General features: G+C 38.1%; 1 protein-coding gene and 1 long non-coding RNA gene across 2 annotated transcripts; one reads left to right on the forward strand and one right to left on the reverse strand.

Annotated features, from left to right (window-relative positions):
* The first annotated feature begins 6,906 nt into the window (after positions 1-6,906).
* On the forward strand, positions 6,907-10,343 carry LOC135345251 (uncharacterized). The gene is made up of 2 exons (XM_064542660.1): positions 6,907-7,068; positions 8,367-10,343. Exon 2 carries the CDS (start codon positions 8,381-8,383, stop codon positions 9,998-10,000), a length of 1,620 nt encoding a protein of 539 aa, XP_064398730.1. The 5' UTR covers positions 6,907-7,068; positions 8,367-8,380; the 3' UTR covers positions 10,001-10,343.
* A 4,214-nt stretch (positions 10,344-14,557) lies between these two features.
* On the reverse strand, positions 14,558-15,560 carry LOC135345328 (uncharacterized). The gene is made up of 2 exons (XR_010397701.1): positions 14,843-15,560; positions 14,558-14,753 (listed from the first exon to the last, which is right to left on the reverse strand). It is a non-coding gene; the product is annotated as an uncharacterized LOC135345328 (long non-coding RNA).
* Positions 15,561-16,064: the final 504 nt, after the last annotated feature.

Consider the following 16,064-nt stretch of genomic DNA (forward strand, 5'->3'; position numbering starts at 1 on the left):
AAGCCTACTGTAAATCATGATGATGAGCGTCACACTGGCACCGTCGAGCAGAATATTTATGCTCAGATGCTGGAAGACATTTGCGATAATATGCCAACTGGGGTGGGTACAAACGTAGAATATACCCCTTACGGTGGTGAAAAATTGTTGGATGGTGCATATACACTTGATTTTCATGGCATACAGGATATAAAGAAAAAACCAAAAGTTGCTGACATTGAACAGTTAGATATTATGAAAACCCTTCTAAAGCTCGCCCGCAGAAGAGGATTTCGCACGTTACAAATACTTTTGTTTCCTAAAAAGGTTGACAAATTCTGGACAATTCTTAAAAATGTTTGGATTATTAGTGAGCTTCTTTTTCTTTTTATAGGCCTTGGTTTTTCAATACATGATGTGACTACAACAGATTCTGTTGCACTGTACTCTTGGATTGAGCTGGGATTTGCTAGTCTCGGGTGCTTACTGGCTACAGTGGATGCAGTTGCCTCTTTATGGCCGTGTCAAGTGTGCTGCAATGCTTTTGGAAATGTTTGTGATCGATGCCATTTTCTTAAATCGTGCTTGAACACTGGTCGGATTTTGCTCACTGAGCTTATAATAACTCCCCTTATAATCTGTGATCTATTTGGTCTTTTCATTGAGCAAGATTACAACTGTGAAAATGAAAATCAATGCGTTAAATTCGCTCACTTCGTACTAGATGTTGTAGGTGCCATAGCTTTTCTTTATGTTGTTCGCATCTTCGTTCTTGTTGCCACAGTCAAAAGCATATACAAAATTCAGTCTCCCAAAGAAGGTAGCGAAGAAAAAGAAAGTGTGCCTACTAGACCTCAGGTTGAGAAACGTGCATTCAAGTTTACTGTCTTCCTTGTTATACATACGGCTCTTCAATTGTTTGCTCATTTCATCATGATTGTTGCCATTGGTGCACAAATACGCTACGAAAACGACGACCTTTTCACACAGTCTGACAGCAGTTGTGGAAATTACTGTGTGAGCGGTATAATTCTTTATATGACTATTGCTGCTTGTATCTTGCCCATTCTTGGACTCTTTAGCTACTTTGTATACACTAACTTTTGGTTTCAAGAATGTCCAATCTCTGTTCTTGTTGACTTTTTGCAAGTGATTGTAGCACCTGGTGGAAAGGATATTATCGAAATGAAAAAAAACAAGAAAATAGACGAAACCCCTTTGCTAAAAATAATAAACTCTATAAGCAACAACGTGCAGAATGATTTCAATGGACTTGTACAGACAAGCTTAGCGACAAAAATGTGGTACCCATTCAGGAATTCAACATGTGTAGCTTTCTGCCTCTTTTATGCGGCTTGTCAGTTGGCTTTTTATATAGCTGCTGGATTTGGGTATGTCAGTGTGAGTCACATCGCCGACAGTCAATGGCTGTTTGGTTTCACTATCTTCGGAGGAGTTTACCTATTGTTGATTAACATTTACGTCTTCATTATTGCTGCCTATTGGTTCACTATCATAGTAATCTTGACGACTTTACAGGTGATTGAAATATTGATATATCTCGCTTGGTGTTTATGCGTGACATGTGACATTCTTAACAATCCTTGTAAATATTTGCAACAGCAAATGACTCGCAGATAGCCTATTATATATAGTATAACTTATTGTATAGTGTGTTCAGTTATTTATTTTTGTAACAGTCGCAGCTTACCACAGTAATTTAAATGGCTGTAACTTAGATTTTAGATTTTATAAAACCGTGTAGTTTCGTTAGTTTGACTGCTTTATTCGATACTTTTTTGAGTCCCATCCAATTGTAGTATATATCACATTGCAAGTGTGTTAATTATGTGTGATATTGCTGTGATAATTGTTGCTATGGTATTAGCCTCGATTCCAGCTAAGAAGAAGAAAGGCGGCCTGGTATACTTTGCATGTGCATGTGCGAAATAATTTCCAAATTGTTAATTTGTAAGTATTACATTTCATCATACAAATTGTAAATAAATGGACAAGTGCACCAATTAAGGAAGACCATGACATTGTGGTTAGTGGTAAAATGTTCATGACCACAATGGCAGCCTATTTAAAGTAGAATGATTGCGCTGCAACAGTGTTGATAATAGCTCTGTTTAGCAAGGAGACAGTTCACAGTTTCTAGGTAACACATTGAAGGCTGTTGCAGTCCCTTCAGAATCTTTTATAGCATCATCTGTTTGCACAAACTTTCTATTCAACTTATAAGTTAGCCTTGCACTAAAGTGCTAGCTTTTTGTTACCTACAACAGTCAAAAAAGAGCTGTAAAGCAGCTAGCTAGCTATTTAGTAGCCATTGCTCTTGCAGAAACGCCCCTTATTCCTATGGATCTAATGCGCATGCGCGCTAATCACGTGTGAGAAATTCCCCACATCTCTGTCCACATCCTAGCAGAATCAATCTTCTTCTTTCTTGCTTCCTTGAGGTCCTGGTAAGCCACAAAACACTTACCATATACAATAGATAACATGTGTATAAGTCTTACAGTTATAGATATTAACACTTTCTTCTAACAGACTGCTTGTTATATAGATATATACTACTTTTAAGACGTGCACACACCCAAACACAAACAGGCACATGCACACGCTCTCCCACACACACAAAACATGCAAGCACATGTTGCCTGCTCTATTATCAATTTTGTCATCAATTTCCAATGTTATTATTTCCAACTTATTTCAAATGTATGGAATTTGTTCCTTGTCAAATATTACGAATGCGAAACATTTATTTCAAGGACATAAGCCAAAGCAGGACTCAGTCATCTTTGCACAATATTTCTATGTAGTGAGGCAGGGCCGTAAGAACCAGAATTTCCCCCTCCCGGACACACCCCCTACGGCGCTTTGCCCCCATTCTGCTCCCCCACCTAAAACATCTTCTTACGGCCCTGTGAGGTAACAGGGACTACGACTTCTTTACCCACTCGCATACAGGATGTGAAAGCTTAACTCCTGCATGCATAGCTTATCCCTCTGAGAAGCAACCCTATATACTTTTCTTTGGTGGGAGTCATGTGTTCAGAAGCCTGGCATGTTGAAAATACAGAGGGTCACCATTTCATAGAGCTGTCATACTTTTGGTTACTACCTCCCCCACAATCTGTACACATTGGAGATGTTCACAGGTGTACAAGCTCTTCATTGTATATACCAGCTCCACTACAGGGCTCGTTATAATGATTCAGAAGCAATACCATATAATTATAGGCTTCTTTGCGTGGGCACTAATCATACATATAGCTTTGAGCCAAAGTTGTGAGATATAATTATAGTCTAAGGCCTACTTTCTAAACCAGACCTCACACCAAACCTATACACACAGTCCCAAAACATTAAACGATAGAAGGGAATGTATTTTTTAGGCGTTAAAGGTAATTTATCATAGAATTGGTGGGATGACAATCTCCTTGACACATGGCATAATTCTGTGTTATAGTGTTGACAGTTATGTGGCCATTATAATTATGATGTTACTTGTGGCCGAAACGTAAATGATGTGGTCTATGCTGTGCGCATGAATTACACTGAAAAGAGTAATGGGCTGTTATTTTAGAATACACAAATAGACAATTGGTAATGTGCATGTCTTGCATTATCGACCATTATGGTTTATATACTGTACCCACACTAGAAACCTCTCTTCTGGTGCTGTCCCTGGGAAAGCCCCTCAAAATTGCTGCTGAAACCTTGCCAAATCAGTGGTCTGATAATGTGCATGGCCAAGTTTATATAGCTTCTATATATGCATATAATTATAAGCTGCATGATAATTATATATGTGCATTTAGATGTCTAAATCTGGGGAACTTAGCTAGCAGAGTAGGACCCACACCTAACACAGTAGTGTAAGCAAGTTTGTCTATAGTGATACATTGAAGGTTGGTTAGCTATAATTATAATTAGTATTGCATTGTCCTGCACAAAAAATGTCTATGGTATTATATATATCAGGAGCACATTACAGAAGGAGCGTCTAACTGTGCATGGGTTCGGAAATCGCATCTCGTGTGCTTTCCTAAACGCCGCATTGCCTTATAAGAAAAGTGTGCAAGTACTGTGTACATAAATTACAGACAGTGGTCAGCCTGTGAATATCATTATAAAGGGATTTTGTATGTAGTGCAGCAGCAGGAGAGCTAGGTTGAGCCAGAAAGAGCTAAAATGAATAGCTAGATCTTTGATGGATGTTGGTATACATCATGGAAGAGACTATCATCGGTGAGGTACAGAAAGTTCTAAAATAGGAGCATATCCCAGAGAAAGTTTGCTAGACTTAGACTAACACATACTAGGCGTTTTGTTTTTGCAGTATAGGGAGTCTTACTGGGGTTCTTAGAAGAGAGAGCTTACTACCAGGCCTATAGCTAGCTAGCTAGCTGTAGCTTTTCACTTTTATTGACCTATGCTTGGTAAAAGTGCACCGTCAGCTCAATTAGCACTAGCCCGCAGACCCACTTAGTGGTTTTGCATATAAGGTCATGCTTTGCAAACTTCCACGAGATGCGATTCCCGAGGTAAGACGCTCCTTCTGTAATGTGCTCCTGTATATATATAGGTACCTTTTTGCTTGCCTATAGTTTATTAGTAAGTGCCATTGTGTTTGATGAAGTTTTATGGAGTCAGTGTTGCACTTCTAAATTCAGGGAGAGAATGATGAATTAAATGTCATTCTTTTATTGAAGGTGTGTTTACTATTATTTTGCTGTACATACACAATTGTTCTTTTCAAGTCTGTTAGCAGACATTCCGCCAACTATTCTAACATGTTGCATACCGTATAGCGGGAAATTTTTGCAAGTGCAGATGTTTGCTAAATGGCTCGAGAGCCCCAGAAGAAAAATCTGCTGTTGCAATAATTTGTATTCAAACAATACTTTGCATGTGCAAACGTATACCCCTTTATACTGGTCAAATTGTTGTAAATTTTACAACAACAATCTGGGAGGGAGCGTGCTATCAACTTGTGAATGTTGCATGATATTGGATTCTGTGGCAGATTGGATAGTATCATGAGAATGTGATTATCCTTGATACTATTGAGTTTGTAGAGATACATGACTACATTGAACCATTTGGAGTGAAGATGCTCGAGCTTGTCTTTCTTTCCTTGTATGCTCTGCTACTATTCATCCAATTTGTGGCGATGATTATTCACCGAATCATCACTATGGTACACTACATTGGAACACTTTCGAAGCGTACCGAGCAGAATAGAGTAGATAAGAATATGTTTAACTGTCATAACTGTCTCGATACTGTAGAGTTGTTCATAAATTAGATAAGGATCGAGGTACAACTTTTAGCTGTTTTAATATTATAGTGCATTAGTTATGTCAATTTCGAATTCATCTTTGAAGAACCATTAATAGGTGCATGTGCTGCATGTGTGTGTGTGTTGTGCATGTGCATATGCATTTTCCTTAGAACAATTATAGGTATATGTCAATATAAGAACCTATACTAACACAGGTGTGCATGGCATTATGTACATGTACACACAGGGTTTTGTATATACCCTAGAGTAGTATACGGAGGTTTTAAATTGATATTTAGTAGTATATGGTAGTATGTATAAGCACGTACATCACGATACAAATGCATATTTTTAGTTTTGTGTGGTGTGGTGTTTTGTGAGCAGATGTGCTGCATGTGTATTTTTCTTGGACCATTATATTGCATGGTAAGAACGGTAACAACCTATATAACGGGTATTATCACATGGACAACAGTACCAACTCTTATATATATGTATATATATATATATATTTATATATACACATCATAAAGTTATATCTACTACACTATATCAGAGGTATCGCCATGGGGGTGGCAAAGGGGGAAATCCCCCCCCCTTTTCTGGTTCTCTACTAGTCATGTGCACGTGTAGAAGCATGGCATGTTGAAAATACAGAGGGCCACCATAATGTAATTCACAGAGTTGTCTGGTTACTATCTCCCCACAATCTGTACACAATTGTGGTTGTGCTCACAGCTGTACAAGCTCTCGTACCAGCTCCGTTATGGCTCGTTATAATGTTGTAGCTACAACATTATAACGAGCCATAAGGCTTGTATATATAGTGAAGCAATACCATAACTATAATTATAGTCAACACTAATTATACAGCTTTGAGCCGAGGTTGTGCATGGGATCATTTCAATAGTTGCCCTAGCTAGCTTTGTTGCTGGTCCTATAATCTAAGCCTGACCTCATACCAATTAAAACTCACACACAGAGCCTAACTTGTCATTGTTGCTGCTGTATTTTTTAACTATAATTATGTATACCGTAGCTATAACTGGAAAACTTGGCGGTTGTATTTGGTGGGCATATGAGCCTTTTGCGGAACTGACTTAATTGGCGTGGGTATACTGCTGCAATGACATCTCCACTGGAAAACTTGACGGTTTTAAATTTGGCGATATGGATCTTTGTTAAAATCTGCCAAATTGCCAAACTAACTCACTAAATTTTTCAGTTTTATACAGTGTAAAGATGGATGCAAGGGAATGTAGTATATATTGGCGTTAAAGGTTATAGAATTAGTACTTGACATGGCATAATTAGTTGACAGTCAGCCATTAAAAGTGTGTGATGTTACTTGCTGTGGAATGTTAATATGATGTGGTCTATATATATGTTGTGTGTGCGTGGTTTAACACTGAGCAAAATAATGCAGGAATACAGGCAATGAAGAATAATAGGCTCTGTTATTTTTAGAATACAGGAATAGAATTGGCAATGTCTTGCATATAATCTACCATGATGGTTTATACATTACCCACACTATATAAACCTCTCTCCTGGTGCTGTCCCCGGGAAGGTCCCTACTGTAACCTTGCCAAATGGTCTGATAATGGTGTGCATGGTCAACTTTATATAGCTTCTATATAAATTATGCATATAATAAGCTGATATGCATAATTATATACGTCTTCTAAATCTATAGAATTTAGTACTAGCGGAATAGGACCCACATACAGTGACGCCAAACACAGCAGTGCAAGCAAGTTTATAGGCGCCTTAATTTGTCTAGTGCTAAAAAGGTTGGTTAGCGTATAATTATAGTATTGCATTGTCTCCTGCACGATATTGGTATTATTATAGGTGCCTATAATTTATTAGTCAAGTGCCATTAAGTTTTGTGGAATCAGTATTGCATGGTTAATTCTAAGTATAGCCTCATTCCCATGCAGGCCGATTTGTCTCTAAAATAACGCTAGGTCAACAAGCCTCGACCTGGGAATGAGGGAAAGAATGATTATATAGTGCCATTTATTAAAGATGTGTTTTGCTATATATATTTGCTGTACATATACAATTGTTAATTGTTTTCAAGTCTGCATGTTAGCAGACATTCCGCCCACTATTCTAATATAACATGTTGCATGCATATACCGTAATAGCGTGAAATTTTTGGAAGTACTAAATGGCTCGAGAGTCGAGAGCCTCCACAAGAAATTTCCGCTCTTGTAATATTTGCGTTCATTGTAAAAAACAATACAAGCTTTGCATGTGCAAAATAATGTATGAACCCGGTGCATGGGAGTTTCTTCCAATTTTAATTTTGCGTTAACTGCTTTGCTCTCAAAAATTTGCTCTGCATAAAAATTTCCCGCTATATATATATACGATATCATATACAAGGTCATTTGTTAAAACTGTGTCCCTCTTACTATGATGTGCACGTGCATTAAGCAATGCTTGCCGAGTAACAAGCCATTCACAAATGAAGGTACCAATACCGTATACAGTGCCTGTAACCTAGAGAGTAGAATACCACACATTTGTGAATTTTGGTACATAAATATGAATATTTTGACATGTTTTTGTTGTAGCTCTACACAATTATGGTATCAGCATCATTTCTTAGAAATGTTCCAATCTCAACGTATAGCCGGTAATTTTCAGGGGAGAAAACATTCGTGGTTGAGCAATATTCAATCACTTCGTGGAAAATATTTTCGTGGTTGCTGCTTGCACTGCAGGTAAAGGTAGGCAAGGTCACTTCATTCGTGGGTAAAATATTCGTGATCTGACCTCTAACCACGACTCTACTCACACATTTGTAGTATTCAGGTTACAGGCACTGTAGCGGGTAATTTTCGGGGGACAAAATATTCGTGGTCCAGCAATATTGAGACATTTCGTGAGTAATATTTTCGTGGTTGGAGCTTGCACTGTAGGTAAAGGTAAGCAAGGTCGCTTCATTCGTGGGTAAAATATTCGTGGTCAGACCTTCAACCACGAAAACTACGAATATTTTACCCCACGAAAATTAACCGCTATACGGTACTGAATTTTCTGGAGTCTCCCCTATCTCACCCACTTCTTTCACATCTAGTTTATTGCGAGGTAATGGATGAAGAAGTGGCCCAGGTCCCTGATGATGAGAATTACAGTACCGTCGAGCAGGATATTTATGCTCAGATTCTGGAAGACATTTGCGATAATATGCCAACTGAAGTAGATACAGATGTGGAATATGCCCCTTATGGCGGTGAACGGTTGTTGGATGGTGCATATACGCTTGACTTTCATGGCATGGCTGATATAAAGAAAAAACCAAAAGTTGCTGACATTAAGCATTTACATATTATGAAAACCTTTCTAAAGCTCGCCCGCAGAAGAGGATTTCGCATGTTACAGATGCTTTTGTTTCCTAAAAGAGTTGACAAATTCTGGACAATTCTTAAAAATGTTTGGATTATTAGCGAGCTTCTTTTTCTCTTTACAGGCCTTGGTCTATCAATATACGATATAACTACAACAGATTCCGAGTCTGTTGCACTGTACTCTTGGATTGAGCTGGGATTTGCTAGTCTCGGGTGCTTACTGGCTACAGTGGATGCAGTTGCCTCTTTATGGCCGTGTCAAGTGTGCTGCAATGCTTTTGGAAATGTTTGTGATCGATGCCATTTTCTTAAATCGTGCTTGAACACTGGTCGGATTTTGCTCACTGAGCTTATAATAACTCCCCTTATAATCTGTGATCTATTTGGTCTTTTCATCGAGCAAGATTACAAGTGTGAAAATGAAAATCAATGTGTAAAGTTTGCTCACTTTGTAATAGATGTTGTTGCTACCATCCTTTTTCTTTATATTGTTCGCATCTTTGTTCTTGTTGCCACAGTCAAAAGTATATACAAAATTCAGTCGCCCAAAGAAGGTAGCGTAGAGAAAGGAAGTGTGCCTACTAGACCTCAGGTTGAGAAACGTGCATTCAAGTTTACTGTCTTCCTTGTTATACACACGGCTCTTCAATTACTTGCTCATTTCATCATGATTGTTGCCATTGGTGCACAAATACGCTACGAAAATAACCACCTTTACATTCAGTCTGTCAGCAGTTGTCCCGGAAATTACTGTATAAGTGGTTTCCTTATTTACATGTCTACTGCTGCTTGTATCTTGCCCATTCTTGGACTCTTCAGCTACTTTGTATACACTAACTTTTGGTTTCAAGAATGTCCAATCTCTGTTCTTGTTGACTTTTTGCACGTGATTGTAGCACCTGGTGGAAAGGATATTATCGAAATGAAGGAAAACAAGAAAATAGATAAAAATGCTTTGGTAAGAACAATAAACTCCATAAGCAACAACGTGCAGAATAATTTCAAGGAACTTGTACAGACAAGCTTTAAGACAAAACTTTTATACCCATTCAGGAATTCAACGTGTGTAGTTTTCTGCCTCTTTTATGCGGCTTGTCAGTTGGCTTTTTACATAGTTGCTGGATATGGGTATGTCAGTGTGAGTCACATCCTCGACAGTCCATGGCTGTTTGGTTTCACTATTTTCGGAGGAGTATATCTATTGTTGATTAACATTTACGTCTTCATTATTGCTGCCTATTGGTTCATTATCATAGTAACCTTGACGACTTTACAGGTGCTTGAAATATTGATATATCTCGCTTATTGTTTTTGCGTGACATGTGACATTCTTAACAATCCTTGTAAATATTTACAATCGTAACTGGACTCATAGGTAGACTATATCAGTATAACTTATCGTTTATTGAGTGTTCATGCAGTTTGTTAATTTGTATACCAGTCCTAAGCAGTAATTGTAGCTTACCACAGCCATGTAAGTGGTGCTGTGAGTTAGAATTTAATTTTTGTAAAAGAGTGTCTTTTTAAATTTATTGTGGATCGATTGCAATTAGTAAGAATTTAAACAGTGTAGTTTCAAATTATTTTATTATGGATCGACTGCATGGTTAGAATTTCATTTTTGTAAAACAGTGTAGATTCAATATTTGTAGTTGTTCTGATTGTTGGTTGATACTCCAATTAAATGTTGATCATTACATGAATAACGTGACAGCATCACAGGTATATGCATGCACAACACAAGTAATCCTTATACGATGCTTGAATCAGACGTATAAGCTATCACTGCATGTAGCCAGAATAGTTGCCATTGGTAATGCAGCTAGATATAATAGGTTGACAATATATTTAAATCAATATTCTTGTGGTCCTAAACTCAAACACGTTATAAGGTATACTATAATTATACTCACTATAGTTATAATAATTATAGCTGTATTATGCATGGCGGCTATAAAAATTTGGGCACAAAACAATTTGCAAAAGGATCACATGCATGCAGGATCCGCAATATATGCCACTATAACTACGACTCACATGCATGATCAGGTGGGGAGACGTGAAGGAGTTGAGCGATGATGGTCTTTTCATAATGCAGAGAAAGCAATGCAATCGCCAAACTGAAAACTGAAGGGCAGATCACATCCATGCACTGTACTTTTTGATGATGCCGAAGATCTGAAACTATAATTTTATGTGTGCATGTGTGTGTGTGTGTGTGCGTTATAAGGCGAAATCATGCACGTAATACTGTTCTATTCAGCTATATAACACAGTGGCGTAGGAAGATTTTTTGCAAGGGGGGCTCAGAGTAGTCTGGCCACGCCCTCCCCAAAACTTAGCAAAGACTGAAAGAGGCTGGAATTCGAGACTAGGCTCATAGATTACTCATTATCAATAAATATCTCTGTGGTAGATCTATCACTTTGCACTTTAGACTTTCGCATTGAAATAATCACGTAATTTACAGTTTAATAGCTGCAGGGCTGCAGCCAGCATGCTGTAGCTAAGCTAACTCAACAGTTCAAGCTAAACATTTGAGTTCCAAATCCCCAAAAATCGAAATTTAAAGAAGGAAAACATGCTTTTCAATATGGATAACTGGACGAGTAGAGCACATGGATTTAACATAGCTACGCGTATACTATTGCCTATTCGTGAAATTATTAGACGGGTATGGGTTGTCATGGAGCTTGTTTTGGTAGCTCTAGATTTAATTCTTTCTGTAATAGCAATTGCAAATGGGACAGCTGCAGGATATTTAATCACTCATCTTGTGTTCATCTCAATTGCTCTATTGCTATCATTAGAAGATTTCAGGGGATTGTTTTGTGTGTTTCAATGTGCACTAAACTGTACAGGAAGTTGCAAAGGTTGTTTGAGTTTCAAACGTAAATATGACTTTGGATGTGCAGTTTTAACAGAACTTATTTTAACACCACTACTTTTGACTGATATATTTGATGTGGTAATCGGCCAAGGATATAGAGGTGATGCTGGAACTGCAGATAAACTTGGCTTTGCAGTATTTATAATAGATGTAATGTGTACAATCGGTTTGGTTTATTTTGCTCGGTTAGCGATATTGATATCAGCTGTAGTGACTACGGACAGACTATTCACTGCTAGTACAGTAACTCAGAAGTCTGGAAATGATGTCTCAAACTCTAGACAGTGGAGTAAACTTTTTTGTCTGCTGGGCTTTCTCATCCATACAGCAGGTCAGTTCTTGGTTCACATTTCTATGCTTGTTGCAATTGGTTTTGTGTTGATCATTGAAAATCAGCATCTTTATAATTCTGAATTTGAAAATGAAGGCTATCATACTAGTGGCTACCTGATCTATATGTGCGTTGCTGTCTGTTTTCTTCCTTTCTTTGGTCATTTCTCATACTTTATACTGGCTAACTTTTGGGCAAATGAGTTTTCGTTGTCACTTATTTGTGACTTTGTGAAGCTATTTTAGAAGTCAGAAATCTTGGATGAATTCAAACATGTAAAAATGACAAAAGAACGATTGGAGAAACTGGTTAATAAAATGGGCATACAAAACCTATTTAAAAAACATGAGAGTTTTACAAAGCAAGTGGACTCCTGGAAGGAATCATCACAGGGTAAAAGCATCTGCTGCAAGCTAGATTGTGTATCCCTATTTCAATCCATTGTTACTGATTTTTTGCTTAGTGTTCGGTTTGTTGCATTTGGTCTTCTATGTCTTTGCGTTGGTAGCCTATACTAATAATGCAGAGGCTGCTGAAGTAAATGGGATAGGCGAATATGGCTTTGCGATTCTTGCAAGTTTTCTTGTGGATGGTCTTGTCAATATGTATGTTCTTTGCCTTTCAACTTTATGGTTTTTAATACTTGTTATTATTTTGTTGCTTTCAGCTTTGTTGTGTTGTTGTGCCTGCAACTATTGCTGCTTAAGCATTTTTTGTTATTGCTTTTTCCAAAAAGAAAACTAGTACTTTCTAACGTAGAGTATATATAGTTTATCACTATAATTATAGCTGTGTTTCCCTTAGAGTTTTTAGTCACCCAGCACTGAGATTCCACTTGTTGTTAATTTGCAAACAAATTTTATATTTTGTAAACTGTCTATTCTATATACATTATTTATTCTAAGTCACATGTAGACTGAAAACCACTCCCTTTCTCTTGAGAAAAAAGAGACTGGCAAGGTACCGTGTTGAAAGTTGTCCCGCTGGAATGGAATTAGCAAACTAGGTAATGCGTGGGTGCATATAATTATTAACTTTAGCCTCGAAAACAGACCGCCAGTGATGTATTTATTCGAGACCGATAATACTTTGTGCAGTAATAATTATCGCGTGGGTGGTGGCACATGACTATTTGTGACGTTTGCATTATTGTGGGAGTGTGAGATTTTTGACGTACTGGGACAACTCTCAACACGGCAGCTGGCCAGTGCCTTTCTCCCACAAGAGAAAGGGAGTGATTTCCAGTCAAGTTGAAAAATTCCGCGTTATGATTTAACGATCGCAAATATTTTCGTGGTTGACTGTTCTGTGGTTATATTTAACAGTTTACACTGAAGCAAGTCTGTCAAACAAGCATCAAGAGTGTTGACGGACAGAGCCTTGTAGTAACAGATGTATCTGAAGAGCTAGAGCACATCAACCATAAGTAATCTAGACGTGACGTTTTTTAAGACATTTTACTTACCTGCAGATATGCTAGTTCACACTTACTCACTTATAGTGTTTCGTAGGTATTAGTTGTGAGCTGGTATTTTAATTATGCGAATGGTCTTATAGTTGAAACATGACATAGATTTACGGTAGCACCTCGATATAATACCATGCAGCCATTTGGTTCGGCACGAATTGCTACCTATATAGTATTAGATTTACTGCACAGAAATCGCCATAAATGCCGCCACTTGCTATTCTGTATACTGGCTGCCCCAAACTAAGAACGTGGCTAGAAGCCTATGAAGCTGTTAGTTTTCGTCGCATTGCAACCGTTGAGCAGTTACAGCTGGAACAGACAGACAGACAGACACAGACACACACACAGACACACACACACACACACAGGCGGCTTTACTGTATCCCTCGTGTGGCTAGGCCTCGAGGCGTAATAACATATACGAATGATTATTATAACATTGTCTCTGTACAAAATGATGACTGAAGACTTTCTGATATTAATGGTATATAGGTGCCGGCCTTTTTGCTATAGTCAAGTGCCATGATTGTGTTTGATAAAGTGGAATCAGTGTTGCATGCTTCTAAGAAGCAATACCGTATATCTTCTAATTTATCGGACAGCAAAAAATAATTATTTTGGAAATTGTCCGGGTATAATTGGAACAGATTTTTATAGAGCATGCAAAGTGTCCGGAACAATTAGAACAAGCAAGCAGCTGCATGCGAGCTATATAGCTAAGTTTAATAGAACAGTTTGCGACTGAATAGTTGCACTAGCTATCTAAAACTAGCTCTCAAAGCTATCTAACTGCAGCACTCTAAGTCTTACTTGCCGTCTATGAATGAAACTCAACTTTTCAAGTAATTGTCCGAACAAATTTAATATTAAAGCACTGGAGTGTCCGTTGTATTAGAAACGAAAATTGCCCAAAAGAGTGTCTGGGGTAATTAGAAGTGTCCGATAAATTAGTCGGTAATACCATTATTTTATTGAAGATGTGTTATGCTATTATAATTATTGCTGTACATACACAATTATTGTTGTTTTCAAGTCTGTTAGCAGATATTCCGCCCACTATTCTAACATGTTGAGCATACCGTGTAGCGGGAAATTTTTGCAAGTGCGCAGATGTTTGTTAAAATATTGGCTCGAGAGCGCCCATGTAGCCTCGACTCCAAGTGGGGGCCTGGTATTACTGTTGGCGCGTGGGTGGACAATTAATTTTTATTTACCGTATTTTATCTCATTGAACGTTAAAACAGTATTTTATCTTATTGTGATAAAGAACAGAAAAAAGAAAAAGGAGAGGCTACCTCTCTGTATATACTGTAGACAGAGACAGCTAAGTAAAACATCAGCTCTGTAGATTTATTCATTAACTTGAGGCTCGGATCGGATACACACTCAGGCGACAAGTTAATCTCATAAGAAATTAGTTAAACCTGTGGGTAAAAAATAAATGTGGATAAGTACAGTGGCTGTGACGTAACATAATGTGAGGACTACTTATTGATTTACACAATAGATTTACCATTGAAAGCACTATCCATTAATACACACTCAAGCAACAAGTCCGGATACACACTCAAGCAACAAGTCCCTCGGATTGTAAACACATTCAGGCCACAAAGTTCTCGGATCAGATACCACGTACTTACTCTGTGACCAATGTTTGGCAAATGTCACAACAATACTTCCTTCCAGAGAGAATGGCACTGAACGTCGAACAGACACACTAACACTTTGAAGATGGCTTCACTCAGAGAAACAAGAGGAGAAATCACCATCACAACACTTCTTTCATCACAACACTTCTTTCAGAGAGAGGTGCACTGGTCCTGTCAAGCTTCACATCAATCAAGAAAGGGAGTGTCTGGAAAGCAGATGGACTTAATTGCTCTGGGACTTTCCATAGCCGGTCGGTACGGTACCCACATAAACACCAGCGTACAGACACTTCAACGCCTCCAGCTGCTTGTCTTTCAAGACTAGACCTGGTTTTCCAACACAGGATAACGTGTACACGAGAGCAGAAGAGAAGCTAGCAGCCATTACACAACTTGGACTAGATTTCTTTTTTCAATGACATCATTATAAATGAAACGGATATCAATGTTTTACAACTAAATGCGGAATAAGAATACTGATAAATATACTACAATTTACGATTACCAAGATTCTTGGTAATTCTGGCGCATGCGTAAACAGTGTATACCAGGCCGCCTTTCTCAGTGGCCTGGAATCGAGGCTATAGCGCCCATGCTGCAGAACAAATTTCCGCTGTTGTAATATATTATGTAAGAAACAATACAAGCTTGTATCATTACCGGTGCGTCAGAGTTTCTGCCAAATTAAATTGTTGCGTTAACTGCATTGCCCTCAAAAAATTAATGCTTTGCAAGATAATATCCCGCTATACAATGCGACGAAAACTAACAGCTTCATAGGCTTCTAGCCACAATCTCATAATTATATTAGTTTGGGCAGCCAGTATACGGAATAGCAAGTGGCCGCATTTATGGCGATTTCTGTGCAGTAAATTTAATATGCATTCAGTTTAAACAAGCATAGCGAGTAACAAGACATTCATAAATGAAGATAACAATACTGGATTGCCTGGAGTCTCCCTTACCTCACCTATCTCTTTCACAGCAAGTTCTTATTGCGAGGCAATGGATGAAGAAGTGGAAACAACTCCTAACTCATCTGTAGTTGTTCAGACAATGTTGTTAAGTCCCAGGTCACTGATGATG

The sequence above is a fragment of the Halichondria panicea genome, chromosome 12 (genome assembly GCF_963675165.1).
Source record: "Halichondria panicea chromosome 12, odHalPani1.1, whole genome shotgun sequence".
Taxonomy (NCBI): Eukaryota; Metazoa; Porifera; class Demospongiae; order Suberitida; family Halichondriidae; genus Halichondria; species Halichondria panicea.

Bases quoted from the DNA above. Each gene is read 5' to 3' on its own strand.
- LOC135345251 (XM_064542660.1), top strand. From the start codon at position 8,381: ATGGATGAAGAAGTGGCCCAGGTCCCTGATGATGAGAATTACAGTACC.